Source organism: Onychomys torridus, chromosome 6 (genome assembly GCF_903995425.1).
Source record: "Onychomys torridus chromosome 6, mOncTor1.1, whole genome shotgun sequence".
In the NCBI taxonomy this organism is placed as follows: Eukaryota; Metazoa; Chordata; class Mammalia; order Rodentia; family Cricetidae; genus Onychomys; species Onychomys torridus.
The window spans coordinates 65,004,479-65,027,341 of NC_050448.1; the positions used below are offsets into that span (position 1 = coordinate 65,004,479).

Below are 22,863 nucleotides of genomic sequence, written 5' to 3' on the forward strand. Positions count from 1 at the left end.
GCTGCCACCTGACCTGTGCTGCGGCAGCTGCTGACAGCCATGCCATCCTCTCTGGTGGGGGATGAAGGAATGTCATTTCATTTTGTCTGGAATGTGCTGTCTGTACTTCCCCGGGAAGGCGAGCCCACCCAGGCCAGAAAACCCGATTAAACTCTGGCTCAGGGACAGGCAGGCTCCTAGTGAGTTCCTGTTGTACCCATCCCACCTCTCAAGGGAGGGCTAAATTCTAGGATGGGTACCGCTACAGGATGGTTGGAAGTTAGGCTTGAGTCCTCCTGTGAGGAGGTGGAAGAGTCTCTGACCCTGCAGGCCACCTTAGGACCACACTAGAGCACGCTGCTGTAGAACCATGGACACAGGCTGGCTCAGGGGCAGAGGAACCCAGCAGGCAGGCAGAGGAAAAGGTGTTTCTTCTTCTAGGGTCCCTGCTTCCTTCACCCTGAACCTCCTCACCCCACTTTCCAACTCCACAATCCGGCAACTGGCTGCATCTCAGGGGTGGCAGACCTGCCTCTTGTCTCAGCCCTCTCCAGGCCTGGTGCCCAGGTGTTCCAATGTCAAGGTGCATCTTGTAACCTAACTGCCATTCTGCATGCCCTGCCCCAAAAGGCTAGGCCCCAGGTGTCTGAACCCCAGGTCCTGGCACCCTCTTCTTCCCACTTAGAGTCTCCTCCTTCAGTCGTGATTAACTCCCCTCCCCCAGCTCCATCCTTTCTCCCGGCCCTTAGGTCTCAGCTGTGGTTCCACAAATAAACTAAGGCAGGTGCCAGGAGGCCTCTGTCGAGGAACCCCCTCCCTGCAGCTGTGGGCTCAGCTGCTCATAATCCGTTGCTTGGCCGTGGGCCCCAGGAAGGGTGCCTCCACAGGAGATCCGGGCTAGCCCTGGGGTCCTCCTGGGTTCTCTAGGCCCTTTGTTCCCATTAATGAGTGTCTCCCTCACCACTCAGTGATCCCTTCAACCCTCCCGTCTCTTCATATCCCCCCTCTTCCTCAGCCCGCCAGAATCCTGTCTCTCCAGGATTGCTCTGAGTTCAGGCACCTTAGGGAACTTCAGCTGTCTGTAATGGGGGAAACTGAGGTACAGAGTGATACATCTCGTCAATGATGTAATGTCTCCCAGAGGCCACTTGGGGTCAGCAGAACTAGGGCCAGGGAGCTTTGGGCTGCCTCACATTGAGTATTAAATATGAATAGTATTTAATTCCAGTCTTAAGTGGCCAACAGTCTTCTCTCTATTAACAATCAAACACCAAGACAGAGCCAACTGGGTACCCAGAGGCTCAGGGTCTACCCACTTAGCCTGTCACCCGAGCCATTGGCTTAGTGGGATGGTGTCCCCATATCCTACCAGCTTCTCTATCCTGCCTTTCCTCAGCAAGCCAAACAGACGGCAGACCTCAGAAAAGACTTCCATCTGGGGAAGGGAGAGCTGCTTGCATCATACCCTGAGAGAGGGGGCACCTGGCAGGCACTGTGGGTCAGGATCTGACTACAGTGCCTGAAAAAGACCTCTGACAGGCTGGGCATTTTTAGAAGTCTTCGGGAATTGCTAAGTCACTGTGGACACCAGGACAATGGGACCCTTTCTCTCCCCACGCAGGAGTCAGGCCCACAGACAAAGGCCTCCAGTGAGGTTGAGACAGTGCTGTAGGAGGCAAGGGCATGGTGAGCAACAGAGTCAGAGTGTGTCGGAGCCTCCAGGGGCAGCAAGAACCTGGCAGAAAGCCAAATCACAGACTCCAAGGCCCTGGGCAATGCTCAAGCCCTTACCTGTTATCCAGGGTGGATCTCTCTTTTCCAATTCCTCCTAAACCCTGGGACAGGACACTCCGTCGGGAACCCTACTCTACTCATGTGGAGGAGGCTGAGAGCTGGGCCACACAGTCAGGGTCCTGATAGTGTGGCAGAGGCAACAGGAGGTGTGGCCCTACTCCATCTCTCCAAAGAGGTACACGGGCTCCATATGGGGCCTCTTTCTGAGGCATGGGCTAACTACCTTCTGTGCAGGGCACTGCTGAATCATCCCAGGACACCCCCCCCCTTCTCCCCCTTCCCCAGGAAGCACAGCTTAGCCAGGCCCAAGCTTCCTGTTTGCTGGTCTGCCAAAGAAGCCCGGCAGGTGGTGAATTCTTGTTCTAGTCTGCTGTCTACTTCTGGAACTCTCCTCGTCCAGAGCAGAGAAGATGGTGGACCTGTTACCATGGGAGACTTGAGGAGCACCTTGGGGAGAGGGTTGGGAAGGTAGGCAGATGAGACCAGGCCAGGAGTAAGGACGGTGATAAGCTCTGAGAAATCGGTGCTTTCTCAAAGAAGGGCCAGGAGAGCCCAGGTCCTCAGCGCTACCTTCCCAAGCCCCTTAGAAAAGAACCAAGAATCGCCAGGTAGATTAATGTGCATAATAAGGATTGTGTCCACATGACACTCAACGCTGAGTGACCCAGGTGTGAGGATCTGCAGCCATAACTTGTCTTCATCAGGACGGGCAAGGCTGCACTGAGGAGTCCACGGAGCTCTGGCTGGTTCAGACACCACCGGTCATGCACTTCCTAGCCTGCAGTGACCTCATCACTTCAGCCTCCGCTGACTCAGCCTGGGCCAGCCCAATCTGTCCGGCCGGAAGTCCTGCTTTTCCCCCACTTAACTGCTCCTCACTTCTAACAGTCCCCGCATGACAGAAAGGCCACGCCGCCGCCTGGTGGCCTTTTGGCCTCTCTCTGGTCTGGTCCATCACGTCGTCTAGAATCACATACCTGTATCCGCGGCGCCCTCTGCTGGTCACAGCCTGTGAGACCCTTGGCGTGGCGGAGGACACTGATCCTTCTTACCTTGTTTTTTTTGTTTTTTTAATTTCCATCCTCCTGCTTCTCCACCCATCACCCAGCCTTCCCCTCATCACCGCAGTTCCTGGAGGCATTCTCTGAAGCTCAGAATGAAGCCACCAGGAGGCCCCGTCTCCCCAAACGGGACTCTGCATTCAGCTGATGTCCCCGTATAGGCAGTGATGAACCCTCAACCGGCTGGGCGACTCTTCTGCGCCAGGCACCGCTCTGTCCACCAACTTCTTGGTGACTTCTCTGACCCTTTTGCAAGCTAACAATTGCAGCGGCCCTCTCACACCTGCCCTTGGAGGTTCTGCCCAGCACTGTCTGTCCACACTCACACAGACGCATCGAACTTGTTTGGGTTCAAACAACAACTTTATTTCCATCTGCTTTTGCTGACACTCCACCCTGAAAACCCTTTGAAAATTAAGGATGAGTAGCACAGTGTCCCCTAGAGAAACTGAGGGACAAGGAGGCAGCTGACATAAGAGAGAAGTTGAGGCACTTAGGGACTTACCCATTGTCCTGAGGGTAAAACCTGAGGGCCAGGTATAAGAGAGAGGGCCTAGGCTGGGTGCAGCCACCCAAGTGTTTCCCAGAATCCCCTTCTGGCACTGTCCAGCCCCACCCCTCCCATGCCGCTCCCTGTTACAGGCAGCTGAAGAGATAGGGCAGTGCTGGGGGCAGCAGTGTTCCAGGCCGGCTCCCTAAAGGCTGGATGGAGGTGTCAACGGTGCTTTCCTGTGCCTTGGGAGCCGTCCTTGTGGTCCTTCTGGGTGTCCGCTGAGCGCAGAGCACGGGCCTAGGGAAGACACACATACTCACCCTTCACACTGGGTTCTCCCTTAGCACCCCGAGTCCTTGATTTAACTCCTGACTTTGTCAAAATACTGGCCCTGCCCTTTGGGGCCCAGGAGTAGTTGCATGTTCAGCCGTCTGCACCTAAGGGGTCTCCAGAGCTCCTTCCTTCTATTGGGCCTCAGAGAGAGGCAGTGGTCACTCCAAGCTCACAGTCAGTGAGTGACAGGCAGAATGGGTCTTGAGCCCAGTGTTTCCAAGTAGCTAGTGGCCCCCACCTGCTCCCTCTGGTCACTCACAGGCCTTCGGGGCACACAGGAAATCTGAGGGGCCTCCCAGAGCCCGTTCTCCTGGCAGCGGATCAAAGGCAGGTTGCGCTGGGCCAGCCCCTCTCGGCACCGATATCGGAGTATGGTGTCCACCGCATAGCGCAGCCGAGGACGACCAAATATTTGGGCCAGGGGCAGCTGTGGTGGAGGCCCACAGGACACTGCAAGGGGCACATGATTAGAAGTGGGAGCCTGGCTCGTGGATGATGGTTCCCAGAAACTGGATGGGGAGGAAAGGAGTGGCCACAACTGACAAGAAAAATTAGGGGTTCTGAGCGGGCCAATGTAATGTGTCACCCTCCCGCAGTCTGGGGTACACCCTGACGGGCTCTCCTGGGTAGCTTTGCTCTCTTTGTGAGCGGCAGTCCCAGCCACCCGTCCCCTGTCAGCCCTCACCAAGCCCCGTCTTGCAGGTGTAGGATAGGTGGTAGTTGCAGGGTACATCGCTCCACTGTCCCTGATCATGCCACACCATGACCACACAGTTCTCCCCAGACAGGAAGTAGCTGTCAGGCTGCCCGGGGTTCCAGTTTTCATAGAGCTGGGAAGGGGGAGTGGAGGAGGTGGTGAGAGGCTTAAACCCCGAAAGTACCAGGAGGAATGGATGGCCTCTGAGAACTGGAGGAAGGACTTGGGGGTACCCCAGGATGTGGAAGGGCAGGGGCTTTGCAGGAAAGAGGAGACAGAGACAAGGAAAGAGGGGGCCCGGGGAAAGATGGGAGCAGAGGAGGGCAGGAAGGGAGGGCGAGACCGTGACAGTGCCCGAGGGCAGAAGGGCATCCAGGAAGTGGCCTAGGCAACACTGCAGAAAGAGTCCTCACCAGAGGGGCACCATCGGACCACAAGAAGTCACCCTCGATTGTCCGGTCATTGAGCCCAATCCACTGGTATTCCCGGTAGCGATCTGGGGAGAAGAACCAGAGGTGCAGTGAGCAGTAAGCTCCGTGTTCTGGGCAGTGACTGACCCTGTCCATCCAAAATCCTGCTCCCTAAGTCTCACTGGCTTGTGGCTGCTGGCTCAGGAACAGGATCCTCTACCAGGAGAGCACCACCAACGGACTGTCTCCATCCCTCTTTCCTCTCTTTTCCCCAGGTAAGATAATTATATTTAATGTCATACAGACTCTCCCTAAATTCTTTTGAAAGTTTAAATTTTTTTTTTTAAAGATTTATTTATTATGTATACAGTGTTCTGTTTGCATGTATCACTGCAGGCCAGAAGAGGGCACCGGATCTCATTACAGATGGTTGTGAGCCACCATGTGGTTGCTGGGAATTGAACTCAGGACCTCTGGAAGAGCAGTCAGTGCTCTTAACCTCTGAGCCATCTCTCCAGCCCTTAATTTTATATTTTAGGTATATGGGTATTTCATCTGCATAAATGTCTGTGTATCACTTGTGTACAGTGTCCTCAGAGGCCAGAGGGCTGCAGATTCCCAGGAACTAGATGGTTGTGAGCTGTCCTGTGAGTGCTGGGAATCGAACCCGGGATCCTTCGGGAAAGCAGCCAGGGCTCTTAACCGATGAGTCACCTCTCTAGCCTGCCTCCCTGTTTTCTTAAGTAACCTCCACACCCCAGGGAGGCCAGGGCATGCAGATGGAGAATAGCACATGGGGAGGGAAGAGGAGAGCAAACCTTGTTACCACAGAGTTAGGGAAGCAGACGCACTGGGAAACAGGGAGCCCGGCAGTCTAGGCAGCCCTGCAAATGTAGGACACGTTGCCCAATCACCCCACAGCACGTCTCCCAGTGAGTGAGAGGCAGGAGTGAGGAAAGGGAGGGGAGAGAGAGGGGGAGGGGGAGGGAGAGAGAGAGAGAGAGAGAGAGGTGAGTGGGGACGAGTGAGGAAGGAGTGGGGGAGGAAGGAATGAGAAAGGAAGGGGGGTAGGAGGAAGGAGTGAGGAGTGGGCTTGGTGCGGAGCATGCGCAGGAAGCCAGGCTCCACCCACCGTTGACGAAGTCCTGCTCCTCCGGGGTGCAGATGCTGGTCAGATGCGCACCTAGTGCTCGGCACTGACTTTCTGCCTCCTCCCAGCTCCTCCGTGTGGAAAAGTGCTTGTAACAGGCACCCTGGAAGGCTTCCCAGCCAGGGCTGCAGAAGTGGAGGCCTGGAGCACAGGGGAGGGAGCGTTCTAGGCTGCCAGGTCTCAGACTGGCTTCTTCGACTGGCCGGCTAGCAGCAGGAGGGAGGGTTAGAGCCACTCCAGTGCAGCGGCGGCGCTTGGGCAGTGACTAGGTCATCTGGCTCATCAGCCCTGGCCTGTGCAGTCCTCCATGCTGGAGAAGAGTCTACCCTCCTCCCTGCCCGGGAGGCAGGACAGTGAGAGTGAAGTTCGGACCAGCTACGTAATTTGCCCGAAGGGGCAATTCATTCACCGCAAGGCCCGAACCAGTGACCTCCCTCCACCTTGGGAACTAGTATACTGGGGTAGGGTCCAGTCTTCCGACCTGCCCCCGTGCCCTCAAACACACTCACCAACATCGCACAGGTTCCCCCCATAGCCTGGCAAACATAGGCAGCGGAAACCCTCCTTCTCCTCCAAGCATGTCCCACCATTGTGGCAGGGGCTGGGGATACAGTCACCTGACAGGGAGAGAAGTGAAGTGGGGGAGCATGAGGGTGATGCTGTGCAGAGCTCGGGTTCAGGGGCCCCCAGCCCAGACACCTTCCAGACCAGGGAGGTAACAGTTCTGCCTGGAGCTGGCCCTTGCTAGAACCCATCCCCTAGTTCTGGGCTTCTCTCCCCGCTGTAACTGGCTCGTCCTTGCAGAAGGCCATCATGCTCCCACCCGTGTGAGCCCTGATCAGCTGACGGGAAGAAGAAAGGGGAGAAGCCCTGGGCTGTCAGTTATGAAGCCTGGGTTCCTGCCAGTCCTCAGGCTGGGCTACCTGCCTTCCCCAGCCTTCTCTCTGGGCCCTGCCTAGGTGCTGGAGGAGCTGCCAACATTTACTTCATTCTGGTCTAGAAGACCAGAGAAAGTGGCTTCTTTAACCAGTAGTGTAGACTGGGTCCCTCAGAACTATTCCCACCAGCAGCCTCAAGGCCCATAATGCTTCATGCTGGCATGGGCAGGGGTGGGGGAAGGAGAAGCCGAGTTAATTTGCTGGATGACCTCGCTATAAGATAGACTGGACCCATCAGCCTTTGGAGCACCCCTTGCTTACTTCTCTCTCCACCTACAGTCTCCCCAGTGAGGTGAAGCCTGGTGTCAGGGGATGAAGGTCAGAGTCCTGAGCTCCTTGCAGGCCTCAGAGTTTCTGCTTCTCCAGTCTCCTCCGCTTCCTGGGCAGCCCTCTAACCTTGGGATCTACATTCCTAAGCTCGGTCCTTGGTTCCCCTGCTCACTAAGGCATAAATCCCAACCTGGCTGTGGGCTACAGGACCTGGACCTTGGCAGGGTAGCGTGGGGTGAAGGGACTCCTTTTGGGGTCTCCTTCCTCCTTTTCCACCCCACTGAGCCCGAAAGTATTTCTTTGCCACCTCCAACATTGCAAGCCAGGGGGCCTCTGGCTCCCTCTCTGGGGGGGGGCGATACTGCTGCAATCATCTTTTCACTACCCCCCTCCAAGGCCAGGGGGCAGAAAGGCAACAGTTGAAATGGGTGAGCTGATGATGACATGGGGGTGCTCCTCCACTTGGGCCTTGGAGGAGCGGTGAGGACCTGGGAGGACTCAGCCTTTGCTGAGGGCTCCTGATACCAACCTTAGGCTTCTGGGTCAGATGGTGGAAGCCAGCTCCTTCCCTCCCATTCCCCCACCCACCCCTGCTCCATGTGAGACAGATCCTTGGTGTTGAAGAGCATAACCCATCTCTCCTGGGATTGGGGGTGGTCATTAGTGCAGGGTTAGTGCAGGAGGGGGACACTGGGCACAGGGGGCCATAGTATTGTCTTTTAGTGGACGCATGAAGGAAGATGGTGTACGTAAACCTTGGGGAGCCAGAGCACTGGCTCCATGCAGGAACTGCCTGGGTAGGTAACACACCACACCCTGGCTGTGTGGGTTTCTTCTGTAGGTGACAGAAGACTCCCTTGGGTGATATGTACAGTCAAGTCTGGGGTCTCGGTAGCATGAGGGGAAGTGTGGATGGACCGAGGAGAGACAGCAAGGGGCTGCTGCCCTGTTGGAACAGCAAGGATGTTGGGTGAAGAAGAGTGACAAAGAGACACATGGAGAGACACAGAGGGGTGGAGAGGGCACATGGGACCAGAGATTCCTGATCCAGACTCAGTCGTGAGCAGAGAAGACAGCTGGAAATGGACAGGGTGTCAACGGTGGGTACAAAGCATTTTAATAGAGATTTATTTCCAAGGCTTGTTTTCCACGAAACAGTCAAAAAAATACTTCACAGAAGTAGTGGCTTAAGGCTCTTTGGGCTGAATATTCTGGTCCCCAGAGGTGGGGGGCAGGTATGGTCTCTCAGGCTTCCCTGGAATCGCTGAGAGGTGATTAAAGGGATAGAAGAAGTGGGGTGGGGAGCAGCAGATGACGGGCCTGGCTTCAGAGGGTGTGATGGGTGGTGAGGGCACCGGGAAGAGGCATGAGGACATTCTGTGTGGCCAGTGAGATGTGAGTTATAGCAGAGGGCCCACGGGTCAGTAGTGGGGCTTGGGTAGCAGAGAGGAACAGAGAACGGGGTGGAAGTGCAAGATGGGGCATCCAAGACTGGAGATCCACAAGGAAGGATGGGGAAGGGGATGAGAGCAAAGGACCAGAGGGTCTGGGGAGAGGCAGATTAAAGGGCTGCATGTCAGGTGGCCCAGAGCTGGAGAAGAAGAAAAAGGAAGAATGGGGGCATTGAGCCTTCAGCAGAATTACCTGATGAGGGGGCCACAGCCACTTCACCTCGGCTGGCACTGTCGGTGGGCAGTACTGGCTGGGCCTGCACTGAGGTCCCTGCCAGAACAGTTCTTCCAGACTTCTCTCCTGAGGGGGTCTCCAGCTCCCTGGCACCCTCAGGGGCCCACGTGGCTGGAAGCAGGGAAGGGCCATCCTCCAAGCTGGAGCTCCCTGTCTCCTCGCTCTCCCGAGGGACCCCAGAGAGCTGGGGGCTTCCAGTTTCCCCTACTACTTCTGTTGTCCCATCTGGAGTGGATGTGAGACTTCCCTCCCTTGGAGGCCTGGGAGAAGGTGATGCACCCAGCTGCAGAACGTCCCCGGCTGGCGGGGACACCTGCCAGAGTGACTGCTCTGTTTCCAAGCCAGTGGGGAGAGGGCTGCTGAGCTCCCTGGGCCACACCCACAGGTCCTCCTGCTCCTTCTCTTCTTCCAGAGCCTCTGTGCCTTTGTATCTTTCTTCTTCCTCCAGGGCTACGGCTTCCTCTTCTGAGGACGCGGTAGGCAGTGCACTGGATTGGGTTTCCGATTCTGACCACAGCAAAACAGTTCAGCACCAGGGACAGCATCCCCAGAGCAAGCTGGGGAAGGGTGGGGCCTGGAGAAGGGAGGCGCCTGGGGGAGGGAGGGCACCTGGGAGACCTGGGAGAGAGGTGTCCTTGGTGCACTGTCTGTCGGGAAGAACTCTGACCCCGGGGCTACATTGTGAGGCAACACTCTGGAAGGTTCTGCACACTGCCACTAGCTCGAACAGACAAGGATGTTGCATTCCCCAGTCTTATCTATCTGGGGGGGGGGGGGTAGGTAAAGAACGCATTTCCTTCCCAGAGAGCACCCTCTAAACACATGCTTCTCTAGCTGCAGAGAACAGGAGGTGGAATTTACTTGAATACCACGTTTGTGAGAGGGACAGGAAAAATGCCTTGTGTGGTGGAGCTGCTGAGAAAGGTCAGGCCAGAATTATGGCCGCTGTGACCCCAGCATCCACCTAGGCTTGCCCTCCTGACCCCAACTTCTCTCGGGTGGTTAGAATCCAAGGTATGGGCTTAAAGTTACCTAGAAGAATCCTAGGAGCCTCTGATGGGTCTTCTGGGGAGGAGCTGCCTCCCCCCTCCTCCATGATGGGAATGGAGTAGATGGCCCCACGAGACTCGCTCTCCATAGCTTCCCGAGGCAACTGCAGCTCCTCCAGTTTCTCTGTTACTGTGACAATGGCCTCTAGTCCATCAGAGGCTGGGCTGGAGGCCTCAGAGGAGGCGGAGGGCTGGGCAGAGTCTGTGGCAAGAGGAAAAGGCCAATGGAGAGCTAAGTAGGCAGCCGAGACCTTCTAGGGCATAGCCTGCATTTGAGGCAACAGCCCCTGGAATGTGCTTCATCCTTCTATAGCTTCTCACAGGGAGCCCAAGGGCACCCTGGAACGTCAACACTCCTCCCTCGAGCACTGATGGAGTGCCTGCTAGTTTTAAGCCAAGCATTTTCTGAGTATGGTATAGAGAATGCTGGGGAAAGCCCATCCTGAGAAGACAGACACAGGTCATAAACACATTAAACACACAATAAAAAGAACACTTGAGACGTTATAAGACAACGTGGGGGCTCATTTTCCTTCAGAGGGGTCTGGAACATCTGAACGAGCTGCTCCCTGAAGTGAGGGAACACAGAGTGGGTGGAAGGAGCAGTCATTGTACTTTGTAGCCTGAATCTGGGTTGAGAAGGGTACAGACTCCATCCCCCAGGCACACCACTGCCGGTGGAACTTGGAGCTCACTAAGGCAACAGAGAAAAGGAAGGGAGAACCTTCTGCGTGCTCTGCTCAGTGGCTTAGACAGACGGCGTTGTCTCCTGGGGAAGGGACACAGGACAGAGAGCCAATGACTCCAAAGTAGAATTGGGCTAAGCGGACCCCAGAGGGCTGTCTCTGGCCAGGACAGACAGAACTGTATGTCCCTGGCCCTCTGACCTGTTCCAGTGAGCCTTGCTTCATTCCACTCCAGACCAGCAAACCTGCATCTCCACTGCCTGTCCTCCATCTTCTCTCCCTGCCCCTCCCCACTAATGTCTCTTATGGTTTCTTTCAGGACAGAGTGCTTAGCTCAGAATCTGCACCCAGCTGACTTCCAGGTATGACCCTCTGTCCACTCATCAACATTCGACGTGGAAAGACCTGACATCTGTAAGCTGTAGGGTCTGGGGCACACTCAGGAGCTCCTGGGGGCTTGTGGCTCACTGAAGAACTGGAACAGTTGGTTGGTGGGTGGGAAAGAGTGTCAGCCACCTGTGCTGGCCAATATGCTGACAGAGATGTGGGGACTGCGGCAACTTTGGAACTGGTGGGAACTGGTGCGGACTACTGAAGGGGAGGCAGGTGAAATGATGCAGAGGAGACAGGGAAGATGCCCCCCTAGATGACAAGCTGAGCACCATCCAGACCCCTGTGGGCAAATGACCAAGAAGATGGTGAAGGCGAGGCTAGACTTCCAGGCCTGGCGCCGCTTCTGAGGCCACTCACCTCGGAAACAGTAGACATTGAAGCGGTTCTGCTTGCTGGGGAAGCCGGTCTGGTTGGGGAAGAGGAAGAGGGTCTTGACTCCTGGCAGACCCCCTCCACAGCGCTGGCTGGGAGTGGTGATGGGGTAGCGCACACTGCCATCAGCCAGCCAGCCGGGGCTGCACCGGTCCAGGCCACCATTCCAGGCTGCATACAGCTGGCCTGTACTGGCAATCTGTGCGCCCCGTTCCAGACAGTAGTCCCGAGCCTCCTCCCATGTCAGCTTACCGGGAGGGGCGCCTAGAAACAGTTCTCCTGAGTGAGAAGAGGAGCTGGGTCATCAGGCAGTCGGCAATCCTTCCACCCCGGACTCTTACAGGTCCCCAAGCAAGCTCATTCCTGACATGGAGTCACCTTGCCCACCTGACAGTATTAAGGTCTGCATGAAACCCAAGATGAAAACCAGTGTGTGGAGGAGCCTGATCCCAACTCCTCACTCTATCTAGGGTTTGACAGTAGCACCATTTACCCCCACTTGGCAGCTGCCTGCCAGGCTGCCTCATGGACTTGCTTCTGGGACAGTGTTTGGAGGAGCACCTCAACTGCCTGCCTATTCTGACTTTAGACACATGAAGTCTACTGGAGGCCCCAGAAGAAACCAGGGGCCTTGTTGCAGAAGGGCTTATCCCTCCCAATCACCATTTAGGTCTTCGGCATAACAGTAGACATCATAGAGGTCCTCAGGACCCACCACTCCGTAGTTCCGGACTCCAGGGTAGCCGTCCATGTCTCCATAGCAGGCCTCTCGTGGGTTCTGGATGGGGTACCTAAGAGAGAGGAAGAGCCTAAGGACTGGTGTCTTCCCCCAGGAGGATGTCCCATATCAACCCTACTGCTGTGTGACAAGTGGAGAGGGAGTGGTGTCAGGATGCAGGAAAGTACGCCCCAGGCAGGGCTTCATCCACTTTCCTCGGGCCAATTTTCTTCCCCGAGGCAGGGAGCCCTAGGGAACCTCGGTGGAGGGTGGAGGCGGCAAGCACACTGATATGACCAAGGGCCCCTGGTCCACACCCCCAGCCCACCTCACAGTCTGGTCGGACAGCCAGCCGGCATCACACTGTTCATAGCCGCCGAGGTAGGCAGCATAGAGCTGCTCAGGGGTGGCAATCTGGGCACCTATGCGAGCACAGGCTTCCTGGGCTCCAGCAAAGGAGAAGGCATAGCGGGCAGAGCCCTCTCGGTAGAGGAAGACGACCCCTGAGGAGCAGAGAGGACTCCTGAGCCTGAGGATCACCAGCGCACTGACCTCCCTCCCTGTCGCTCCCTGTTCACAAAAGGCAAAGTCCGACTGTGCTCACTCCAGGGTTTGCGGGGTTCTTTCCCGCCCTCCTTTTCCAGCTCGGCTTCTGCCTTTCACGTGCAAGGTTTGCTAAGCCTTCTCACCCTCTGCTCCCTGCGGGGCCAGAGCCCTTTCCTCCCTCTCTGTAGGGTCCTCCCTCCACTCTGTCTTCTCACCTTTGACCTTGACCTCCACAGCGTCACTGCTGTCGTCGATGCCGTGCTGGACCTCGCAGCGATAGACCCCGGAGTCATTGGGCCGCAGCTCGCTCAACACCAGAGACACATCAGTGAGCGATGCGGGGTAGGCGGGCAGCGCCACTCTGAACCTGTAGGCTTCGTTTACCTTAACCCGCAGACCGCGCGCCACCAGCACCTCCGCCTCCCGGTCCCCAGACAGAAAGGTCCACTTGACCCGGGGAAAGCCCGGCGCGGCCCGGCGGCTGGTCAGCGGCCGCAGGTGGTGGACGTGGCATGGGATGGTCAGGGCGCCGCCCAGCACGCCCCGCAGCTGCGCGGTGCCAATGCGCACGCGGAAGGCTCGGTCCTCTGTGGACAGGGGTCAAAGCCCGTTGCAGCCAGACGCAGGACGCAGTGCGCCTGTGCGCGTGGCTCCAAGCCCCGCCCCCAAGACCAACCCGCCTAGGGGGCCTTAACATGCTGAGCCCTGCCCAGGGTCCTGAATCGGATCCTCCACCCTTAGCCTCTTGCCTTCAGGGCCCTTTGCAGCCCTGACTCCAAGACTCCCCCCACCTTCCAGGGTCCCCACCTCATCCCTGTTGGCGCCAACCCTTGCCCACAGAGCTTCCACGTCTGTCTCCTTCCCGGTACCCGGGCTGGAAGCAGGTGGCTGGGGTTGAATTGAGACAGCTTTCTGTCCTAGGGGAGATGCTGCAGAGAGACAACGGTCCTCTGGAGGGCTGCTCACCTGAGCTGTCCTCTTTCAGATCGTCAGCTAGGGCTGCAGGGGCCTGGGTCAGTACCAGGGCTGCCAGCAGGGACAGAAGCAGTGGGATCATGCTGCAAACTGATGGAGGAACTTGAGGAGGAAAGATGAAAAGTGCGGTTAGACTTCGGGATGGACTTCCTCTGGCTCTCTGTCACCCCATGTGGGCAGCGTATACCAGAATCACCACTAACTCTGTTTCTGATCCCCTCTCCTCAGTACCAAGAGGTGTCCCCAGTCAACTCATTGTGTGACCTAAGCCGAGCCTCTGTTTTCTTAATTGTAAAGAAAAAAAAAAAAAAAAGCACCATCATTACTACCTTATGCATTTTGATGTGGCCATGTGCTTTGAGCAATCTGTCTTTCTATCTGCCTATCTAGCCATCTATATATAGTTATCATTATCTATCTATTATCTACTTACCCAACTATAATCTACAGCAGAAAGCACCCTGTGCACATGCCAGCACCAGACACAGAGTAGATGCCCGGTGAACGCTAATAACACAATGATGCGTGGCATTGTGCAGCCAGCTCTCCGTACACTCGTGTTCCAGATCTGTGCATCTAACCAGCCATCCGTCAGACATTCAGAAAAAAAGAGTCTGTACCGAACACATACAGATTCTTTGTCACTGTTCCCTAAACAGCATATATACACTTAGAAATTATAAGCCACCTAGAGACGGGTTCCTGTGTGTGAAAGACATGCGTAGGTGAGGTGCAAAGATGGCATTCTATGTGAGGGGCTTGAGCACCTGCAGGTTCAGGCAGCCCCTGGGGGCTGGCGAGCCAAACCCACAGATCCATGGGGTGGGGTTGGAAGCACAGCTGTGGTCCCACTTTACCCTGCCCTCAGGGGCCGACCCTGAGCCTCTTTTCCCAAGGGTAAAGCCCAGACTTCCCTGCCTAGCCATTCCTCTTCCAGGAGGGCCTCCTAGACTGAACCCAGGCACTTCGGCCTCTTCTGCTTCCTCCCCACAAGGACTTGTAAGGAAGCTTCCCTGGTGCCCAACATCCTCTGACCCCCCCCCATCCCTCCTCCTCTGCTCCCAGTCATTCCCCTCTGCCTGGCACGGGCTTTCCCACCGGATCTCCTGGCTCAGAAGCCAGCTGGGACAAAGACCCTGTCCCTGCCAGTCTGGCCTCTCTCCAGTGGCTCCTTCCCCCACCCATCTTTTGTGAAAGCCTACAACTTGGAGTGTACTGGAGAAGGGTACAGGGAGAGGCCAACCCCCCTGGCCTGGCCATCAGCTCTGGAAGCAGCTTCTCTTTCTGAGGATCTCGGTGCACTTACAGTCTCAGGGAAAAGGGAGATGGATATCCAGAGAGGGTTAGGGCTAACTCTGGGCCACCAGCAGAGTCAAATCTGGAGCCATCGTGCCCTCAGGAAGGAAATGAATATGGTCTTTAAGAGCCAGAGTTGGGGGAACATGAGGACCCAGGTCTGCATGGCTGATAGAGCAGGGATCAAAGTTAAGAGGACAGGCAAGATATCCTACGGATTATACTTCTCTTCACTGGCTGCCTCTCTCACCCCTAGCCCTCACTCGCTCTGCCTAAGTGATGGAAAATTTCCTCCCCTCAGGTCCTCCCAGGTCTTCCCAGGCCAGACTCCCTTGCTAACCACCGCTGTGATCCTCACTCTTGGTTGGACTGTGTGAGCTGTAACTAGGGTTATCGCTGGGAAGCAAGAAGGGAGCCGGGGCGTTCAGAGGACGGGAGTTGCCGGAGAGGCCAGGCCGGTCCACTCTTCGGTGAGAGCAGGAGCTACTCACACGCCGGGCCCGGGGGCCACCCCTTTTACCTGTGTTGGGACAGCAGGGGACGAGAGAGGAAGCCTGAGGTCAGAGGATCCAACAGTCTTGGGACATGAGTTTCCGACCCGAGTGGTCAAGAGCGGCTACTGTTCGGAACTCGAGCGCTCTGACCCTTCCCGGGGGGAAAGACACTACAGAGACGCTAGCTCAGCAGCCCCCCTACGTCCGGCCGGGCATCCTCGGCTGCTGCGCATCTCCCTTGCCCAGTCGCCCACTGGCTCCTGCAGGCTGCGCGGCGGAGGCAGGGAACGAGAGGCCGCGTGGCTTGGGGCGCCGAGGCCGGTACAGTGCCCTGCACGCCGGCCCCCAGGAGAGGCGCCGCCGACCGCGCCCTCGGGTGCGCGGGGACCCCGGGAAGCTGAGGCGGGCGACCCTCCCCGTCGCCCACAGCAGTCGGGCGGGCGGCCCGCCCTCGCCTCGGCCGGGATCCTCAGGCTCAGAGAGGTCAAGAAACTTGTCCAAGGTCACATAGCAAGTAAGCGTCCGGCAGGGCCGGGCCTCCGCACTCACCTTGCGAGGTCCCCTCCGCACACCGCGCGTCCCGCAGCCGCCGCCGAGACTGCGGCGCAGTGCGCGGGCGCGAGCAGGGCCGGGCGCGCGGGACGCAGAAGGGGGCGCCAGCCCGCCGGGCGCCGCACAAAACCCCCTTTCTTCCCACGCGCCCCGCCTTCCGCGCCGTCCCCGACTCTAGCCGCCCCCGCGGGGGGCTCTGCGCGGTCACGGGACCCGCCGCCTTCCTTCTCTGCGCCGGTTCCGGGCGGCAGCGGCCAGAGCGAGGACAAGCGAAGTAGGACAAGGTTCCGCGGACGGGAGCCCAGGACTTGCGGCGGGGAGGGCAGAAGGGGCGGGGAGGGAGCGACGGAGGGCGCTGTGGCGACGCCAGGAGGCGAGGGAGAACGCCCGAGGGACTTCCCATTGGTCACACGGAGGAGGACCGACTCAAACTTCGTAGCGCAGAGGATGGAGGGATGACGGGAGCTTTGACTCGGGGAAAGAGGGCATCGCCGGGTGAAACTGGGAAGCCGTTTACTGGGGCCAGAGAAGGTGCTGATCATCACAGCCTCCCCCCTTGTGGAAGTATTGATTGGACTGGGCTCCCTCCGTGCTCCCTCTCCCAGCACAGAGGAGGAGAGGAGCTGGCTTTGCCGTCAGTTGGCTAGGCGGAGGTGGGACAGCAGAACTACTGGTTAGGCAAAGCAAGTCAAGAAAGTCTGGGGCGTCAGTGGCTCAGCGAGTGGACGTTCCTGATGGAGCAGACATCATAGGTTGCAAAAACCCATGTGCAGAGGAGAGCCTGCTAGCCCCGGTTGGGCTGCCCAGTGTGTAGCCTGGTGCCCGGGGGTGGGCCTTGAGGACTGCCAGTTGCCCGCCCTCACTTTGCCCGTTGCTTCTCCCTCTTTCCCAGGCTCGCCACTTTCTCCTCTCCCGCCTGGGACTCTAGGCAAAGCCTTGGCACCAACTTGAGGCGACTCAGCCAGATCCCTGCCCCTCAGTCCTCTGGACGCCAGCAAGGCCAGGGTGGGGGCCTTGGCCTCATCATCTCCAGATCCCCAAATGCACCCTGTGCACCTGAGACACCTTAACCCCCAATCCAGGGAACATCGGGACAGTTTCCCAACCATGCCCCACCCCCATGCTGTGGACTTAGTTCCAAAACGCCTTCAGAACCTCTAAAAAAACAAAGTCCTCTCCAAACCCTTAAAAGTTTAAAGAGAGGATTCCAGCTCATGCCGCCCACTGTAGGGACAGGACAGAAGGACCTTGGAACCAGAGCAGAATCACGCAGGGAGGACAAATACCAAGCAGTTGCATCCAAAAGGAAGGCGACAGAGTGGGGCTCCTGAAGAAGCTGGGCAGGAGGTCTTCGTTTATTCATTCCAAAGTCAGCTCTGGACCCGGCCCTGTTTGGGCTTCTAAGACTGGTGGAGTCATCAGTCCAGAAGGACTCCGAGGCTTTGGGGGCCAAGGTGACATCTGCGTGGCTCGTCATCACATGGGCTACATAGGGCTGCAGGTCCACGGGGGTGGCGGTGAGGGGGTGCGATGGGGTGGGTGGAGGGGGGCGGGGCTAGGAAACCAAGGGACTGCAATTCAGTCCAGTTGGTGCCTCAGATACAACACAGTCTTGGCCTGAGAAATTCCGACTGTGACCAGGGAAGACAGGGAAAGAGGCACCCCTCAACATCCTGTGTCCCCACCCCTGTGCTCACAGTTACCAGTGCACACATCTTGGTGCCTGGGGAGAGCAGGATCAGGGCATGTTGGAGACTGCTGTAGACAGATTCCTGGGGCCTGGGGAAGCCAGAAGAGCAGAGAACCAACTGTTAGGGACACCCTGGCCTCTGAACCTCCCTCTTCTGCTTCTAGGCTGTAAGCCCACCCACACCCAGCAGGGCTCCAGCACACATGTGGAATCTTTTCTCCATCACCCACACCCTTATGAAGATCTGTCCCAACCATTCTGACTAGGGGCTCAGAAGCCCACTGTGGGCTGGGCCTTTGTGAGGGAGCCCTTTCCAGAAAGCGGGCATTCTGAAGGCCTCCTTTCTTGCCAGCTGGGGATATTTACACTGAGGTCTATCCAGACTCTAACCACTGTCGATAACTACCTTTCCTCCAATTTTGAAGTCTGACATCTTGACTCATAGCCAAAGGACGCTGTCCATTTCTATCCTCCATCCGAGGGGCAAACTGGACCCATGCCTGCTCTGTGCAGGCCCTTTAGATCTGAGACATGGATCCTGGCACAGGAAGCCAGCAGAGCCAGCGTTCCTGCACAGACTTGTGTCCTAGCAACAGGGTGTGCTGGTTCACATAGCCTCAGGGGTCTTCTGGATGAGAAACAGCTAAGTGCAGCATCACAGGGGTTGGCTGGTTGAACCAGAAGCTGCTGGCCCTGGACTACTTACTGCACCAAGGGCTCAGGCAAAGAGGGAGGAGGCCAGGCCTCCCTCGTCCCCACATGGTGTAGCTGGCTGTCTCCCAGCCTGCCCTGGAGATTTTCCAGGCTCTCTTGAAGAACCTGTGATCTCCTTCCACTTCCACACTCCAACAGCCCCCATAGAGGCCAAGGCTGTGGCCCGAGGTGCAAACCCAAGCTGTCCCCAAAGTTCCTGCCTTCCAAGCATCCTCTTCAGTGTTGGCTCTTACTGGTGCCCATCTGAAGTGGCCACTGGGAGGGCTGTAGAGACTTGACCGCTCCCCTGTATTCAGGCACCCCCTTCAGGACCCAGACACCTGGCTTCTTGGCTGGGAGGGGCTGAGTACTGGCACAGCTGTGCTCAGAGAATGGGGGCTTTGATAGCCTCAGAAGGGGGTCAGGAAGTACAGGACCAGCTTAGAAATGCAAGGAAATGGCTCTGAGAGATGCTGCAGCTGTGGGGGAGCTGGGGTGTGGGGTGTGTGGGGTGTGTGTGTGTGTGTGTGTGTTTGTGTGTGTGTGTGTTGGATTTGCAGCGGAGCATCTAGCCACCAGAGGCCCCTTCCCTGCTGCGCCACTCTGTAATGCTGGGGTGTGCACCTTCTCCCCAGCCTCTGTGAGATGGTGCCAACACCTTGTCAAGTGGTCTTGATGTTGGGGTGTAGCAAGCTTTCCTGGACCGCCAATCCCCAAATTATGACACGGAGAAGACTCATTACTAGTTAAATGCTCAGCCTTGTGCTTGTCCCACCAGCTCTTATAACTTAATTTAACTGTTTCTCTTCACCTATGTGTTGCCTTGGGTTTTTTTTTTTTTTTTTTTTTTTTAACTTTTCATTCTGTATGTCCTACTTTCCTGCTTTCTGCTGCCTGGCCCCTGGTGTCTCTCTCTTTCTCTCTTTTCTCTCTCCTCCTACTTATTCTCTCTGCCAGCACTGCCTATTCTCTACTGCCTAGTGATGGACCATTCAGCTTTTTTTAAAAGATTTGTTTATTTATTATGTATACAGTGTTCTGTCTGCATGGATGCTTGCAGGCCAGAAGAGGGCATAAGATCTCATTACAGGTGGTTGTGAGCCACCATGTGATTGCTGGGAATTGAACTCAGGACCTTTGAAAGAGCAAACAGTGCTCTTAACCTCTGAGCCATCTCTCCAGCCTGGCCATTCAGCTTTTTATTAGCCCAATCAGGAGCACTAGGTAGGCAATGTAAAACAAATGCAACACATCTTTATATAATTGAACAAATGCAGCATAAACAGATGCAACACATTTTCACATAGTCAAACACAGCATGAAAAATGCAACATATCTTTACAAAGTTAAACAAATATTCTACTCCACAACATTGGAGCCTGCACGTGTGGTAATATTGTGTCCCCCAATATATTGTGCACCCTAATAAACTTATCTGGGGTCAGAGAACAGAACAGCCACTAGATAGACATAGAGGCCAGAAAATGGTGGCACACACACCTTTAATCCTAGCATTCTGGAGGCAGAGATCTATTCAGATCTCTGTGATTTCAAGGCCACACTGGAGACAGCCAGGCATGGTGGCACACACCTTTAATCTCAGGAAGTGATGGCAGGAAGCAGAAAGGTATAAAAGGCATGAAAACCAGGAACTAGAACCTTTTTAAGCCTTTAGCTTTTAGCAGCAGTTCAGCTGAGATCCGTTCAGAGGAGAACTCAGAGGTTTCCAGTTTGAGGAAACAAGATCAGCTGAGGATTAGCAAGGTGAGGTTGGATGTGACTTGTTCTGCTTCTCGAAAGGTGAGGTTGGATGTGACTTGTTCTGCTTCTCTGATCATTCAGCGTTCACCCCAATACCTGGCTCTGGGTTTGTTTTTATTAATAAAACCTTTTAAGATTCCTGCTACATGGCCCTACATTTGACAGTGGACAGGATGTCACATTCTTATGTGACAGTCACATCAGTCCCATTTCAGAACACTCACTGAGTAGGAGGGAAGAAACAGCCAACCTCTGTGCCCATGTCAGGGCATGCAGTTTGGACCCATGAACAGAGTCACCAATGATGGAAGTTCTGGTTCTGGAGACCCTGGATGGAACTCCTCAGCAGTACTGTGCCCCCACAGGCTGCTTCTGTGTTCCATGTTGGAAGCTTGGCCCTCCTCAGAATGCCAATCCTTGAGACCCACCAGCTACTTTGGGGCACGCTGATTAATATGGGTTTCTTGACCCGGAAGGGAACAGTGTGCACTGTGCATATCTTGAGCCACATTTGCCTGTCCTGACCAAGCACCTTGGCCAGCACCAGTGTGTCCAGGGCACGAAAGAAATGATGTGCCCCTGCCAGCTCCATTAGATTGTGGCCTCTGAGCAAGGGAATTAACTTTACAGTGGAGGAGATGCCCACAGGGCCACTGGCTCTTCAAGCACCTGGAGCTGCCAGCCCAGCACACCTGTAGTCTTTCTTGCTCCCTCCCTCCCTCCCTCCCTCCCTCCCTCCCTCCCTCCCTCCCTCCTTTTTGCCCTCTCTCTTTCACGTGTGTACATGTTCATGTGTGTATTGCTAAAATTCTTTCCCAGGGGAGACATATACAATACCTAGCCCTCCTCCTAAGGTGCCAATGACAACCTGAGGTTCAGTTCTACCGAAGTTCATTCTTGGGGAGTTCATTGGGTTTACTTATAGAGCACAAGTGAGGGGCAACTTATGGGAGTGTGGGTGCTTCCTCCCTACCAAAGGGCAGGCTAGAAAGTCGTTAACCAGCAGGGGTGATGCTTTCCTGTAGCTGTGGAGATCAGAGATCCTCATCCCCTCTGGCCCCTTCCCAGGCCACTTGCAACACAGTTAAGACAAAACGTCGTACAATAGGTACTGTGGAGTGGCTGGTAGTCACGTGAGGGTTTCCGGACCCTTGACACTCACCCTCTTAAATGGGGTTGTAAACAGTCAACAAGCCCAGCTGGGGTGATCTTATGCAAGTGGGCACAGCTGAACAGACCCCTGAAGTTGTTGTTTGGCTCAGAGGACAGTCATGTGCAGCAGTGTGCATATGTGTGCATGCGTGGAAGTAAGAGGTCAGGGTTGAGTGTCTTCCTCTACTTCCTTCTACCTTATTTTTAAGATAGGCTTTGTTGGGCCAGTCAGGGTGGCACACGCCTTTAATTCCAGCACTTGGGGTGGGGGGTGGGCAGAAGCAAGTATGTCTCTGTGAATTGGAAGCCAGCCTGGGAGTTCCAGGACACCAGAGCTACATAATGGAGAGAGCCTGTCTCAAAACCAAACCAAACCAAACACTTAGGCCTTGTGGAGCTAGGCTGCGCTGCCCAGGAGCTCTATGACTTTTCCTGTCATCTCCACGTTGACAGGATCCCAGAAGCTCCCGGCTGCACCTGGCTTTTATATAGGTGCTGAAGATCCGAACTCACGTCCCCAGGCTTGTGTGTGACCACTTTACTGACCGAGTCACCTCTCCACACCAACCCTTTCTCCCTTCCATCTCTCCAGACCCTTCTCCTTTCCTTCCTTTCCTGTTTTTTTTTTTTTTCCCTTTTGAGGCAGGAGTTCCTCCCTGTGTAACCCATCCAGAAGGATCCCTATGAGTTTGGGGCGAGCCTGGTTTGCAGAGAGAGTCCCAGACCAGCTTGGGCGGCATAGAGAGACTCTGTCTCAAAAATGAATAAATAAATAAGAAATTGCATCAGGCCACCACCTTGAAGCCTCAGGGACAAGACAGATGGAGTCAGCATGAGGCACGAAGGATCCAGCAGAGCGATGACCCATGTCCTTCAGCACTCAGTCTCCGGAGAAGGCTCTTGATGCCATCTGGGAGGCTTTGCTCTGGTGTGGGTCAAGGGCAAAGCAGAACTGCTAGATTAACACTCCAGGAAGGCGGCTGCCATCCACAGGGGGTACTGCCAGGTCATAGCTGACTTCCTTTGCTGTGGAGAAAGGATCTTCAGTGGAATCATCCTGTCTCCCTAAGTTCTCCAGCAAACCCATGCCTGTCTGCTCTGCGGCATGCTCTAACTGGCTTTCTTTGCTTCTCTTCCCCAGTGGGCTGCTCACTTGTTGCCAACTCAAGACCTGCTTCAGTGGAGCCCGGGGAAGAGGGCAAGCACTGATCTGAATGCCTGTGTTCAGGACAGCAACACTTCGGGAGGGAGCTGTGTTGTGAGTGAGGAGGCAGGAGAGCCGCACAAGCTGCGTCATCACAGGGAAAGCGTGGGTGTTGGCTCTCATGGTGGCCTTTCGTAATTCCTGGAACCTGTGATTGACTGAGAGGAGAGGTCTTTGGGGTGGTCATTTCTTTCTTTTCTTTTTTCTTTTGTTTTGTTTTTTCTTTTCTTTTTCTTTTTCTTTTTTTTTTTTTGAGACAGGGTTTCTCTGAGTAACAGCCCTAGCTGTCCTGGAACTTGCTTTGTAGACCAGGCTGGCCTCAATTCAAACTCACAAAGATGCCTCTGCCTCCTGAGTGCTGGGATTAAAGATGTACACCTGGCACTTAATGTCATTTCTTGCACACACACACACACACACACACACACACACGTTTTTTAATGTGTATGGGAGCTTTGCCTTCATGCGCCA

General features: G+C 55.7%; 2 protein-coding genes across 4 annotated transcripts; one reads left to right on the forward strand and one right to left on the reverse strand.

Moving 5' to 3' along the window:
* Nucleotides 1-3,184: 3,184 nt before the first annotated feature.
* Bcan (brevican) lies at nucleotides 3,185-16,191 on the reverse strand. 3 transcript variants are annotated; one of them, XM_036189893.1, is made up of 15 exons: nucleotides 15,890-16,191; nucleotides 15,205-15,366; nucleotides 13,542-13,652; nucleotides 12,791-13,162; nucleotides 12,358-12,532; nucleotides 11,975-12,102; nucleotides 11,297-11,590; nucleotides 9,844-10,062; nucleotides 8,770-9,318; nucleotides 6,427-6,534; nucleotides 5,900-6,058; nucleotides 4,771-4,853; nucleotides 4,346-4,490; nucleotides 3,920-4,110; nucleotides 3,185-3,624 (listed from the first exon to the last, which is right to left on the reverse strand). In XM_036189893.1, the coding sequence occupies exons 3-15, from the start codon at nucleotides 13,630-13,632 to the stop codon at nucleotides 3,550-3,552; spliced, it is 2,589 nt and encodes an 862-aa protein (XP_036045786.1). In that variant the 5' UTR covers nucleotides 13,633-13,652; nucleotides 15,205-15,366; nucleotides 15,890-16,191; the 3' UTR covers nucleotides 3,185-3,549. The 3 variants fall into 3 exon arrangements, with proteins under 3 accessions (XP_036045786.1, XP_036045785.1, XP_036045787.1); XM_036189892.1 differs by having other exon boundaries at nucleotides 15,187-15,366; XM_036189894.1 differs by lacking the exon at nucleotides 15,205-15,366 and having other exon boundaries at nucleotides 15,890-16,190.
* Nucleotides 14,268-22,530, forward strand: LOC118586180 (basic proline-rich protein-like). Its single transcript, XM_036191332.1, has 3 exons — nucleotides 14,268-14,275; nucleotides 15,235-17,346; nucleotides 22,330-22,530. The coding sequence occupies exons 1-2, from the start codon at nucleotides 14,268-14,270 to the stop codon at nucleotides 16,349-16,351; spliced, it is 1,125 nt and encodes a 374-aa protein (XP_036047225.1). The 3' UTR covers nucleotides 16,352-17,346; nucleotides 22,330-22,530.
* The last annotated feature ends 333 nt before the right edge of the window (nucleotides 22,531-22,863 follow it).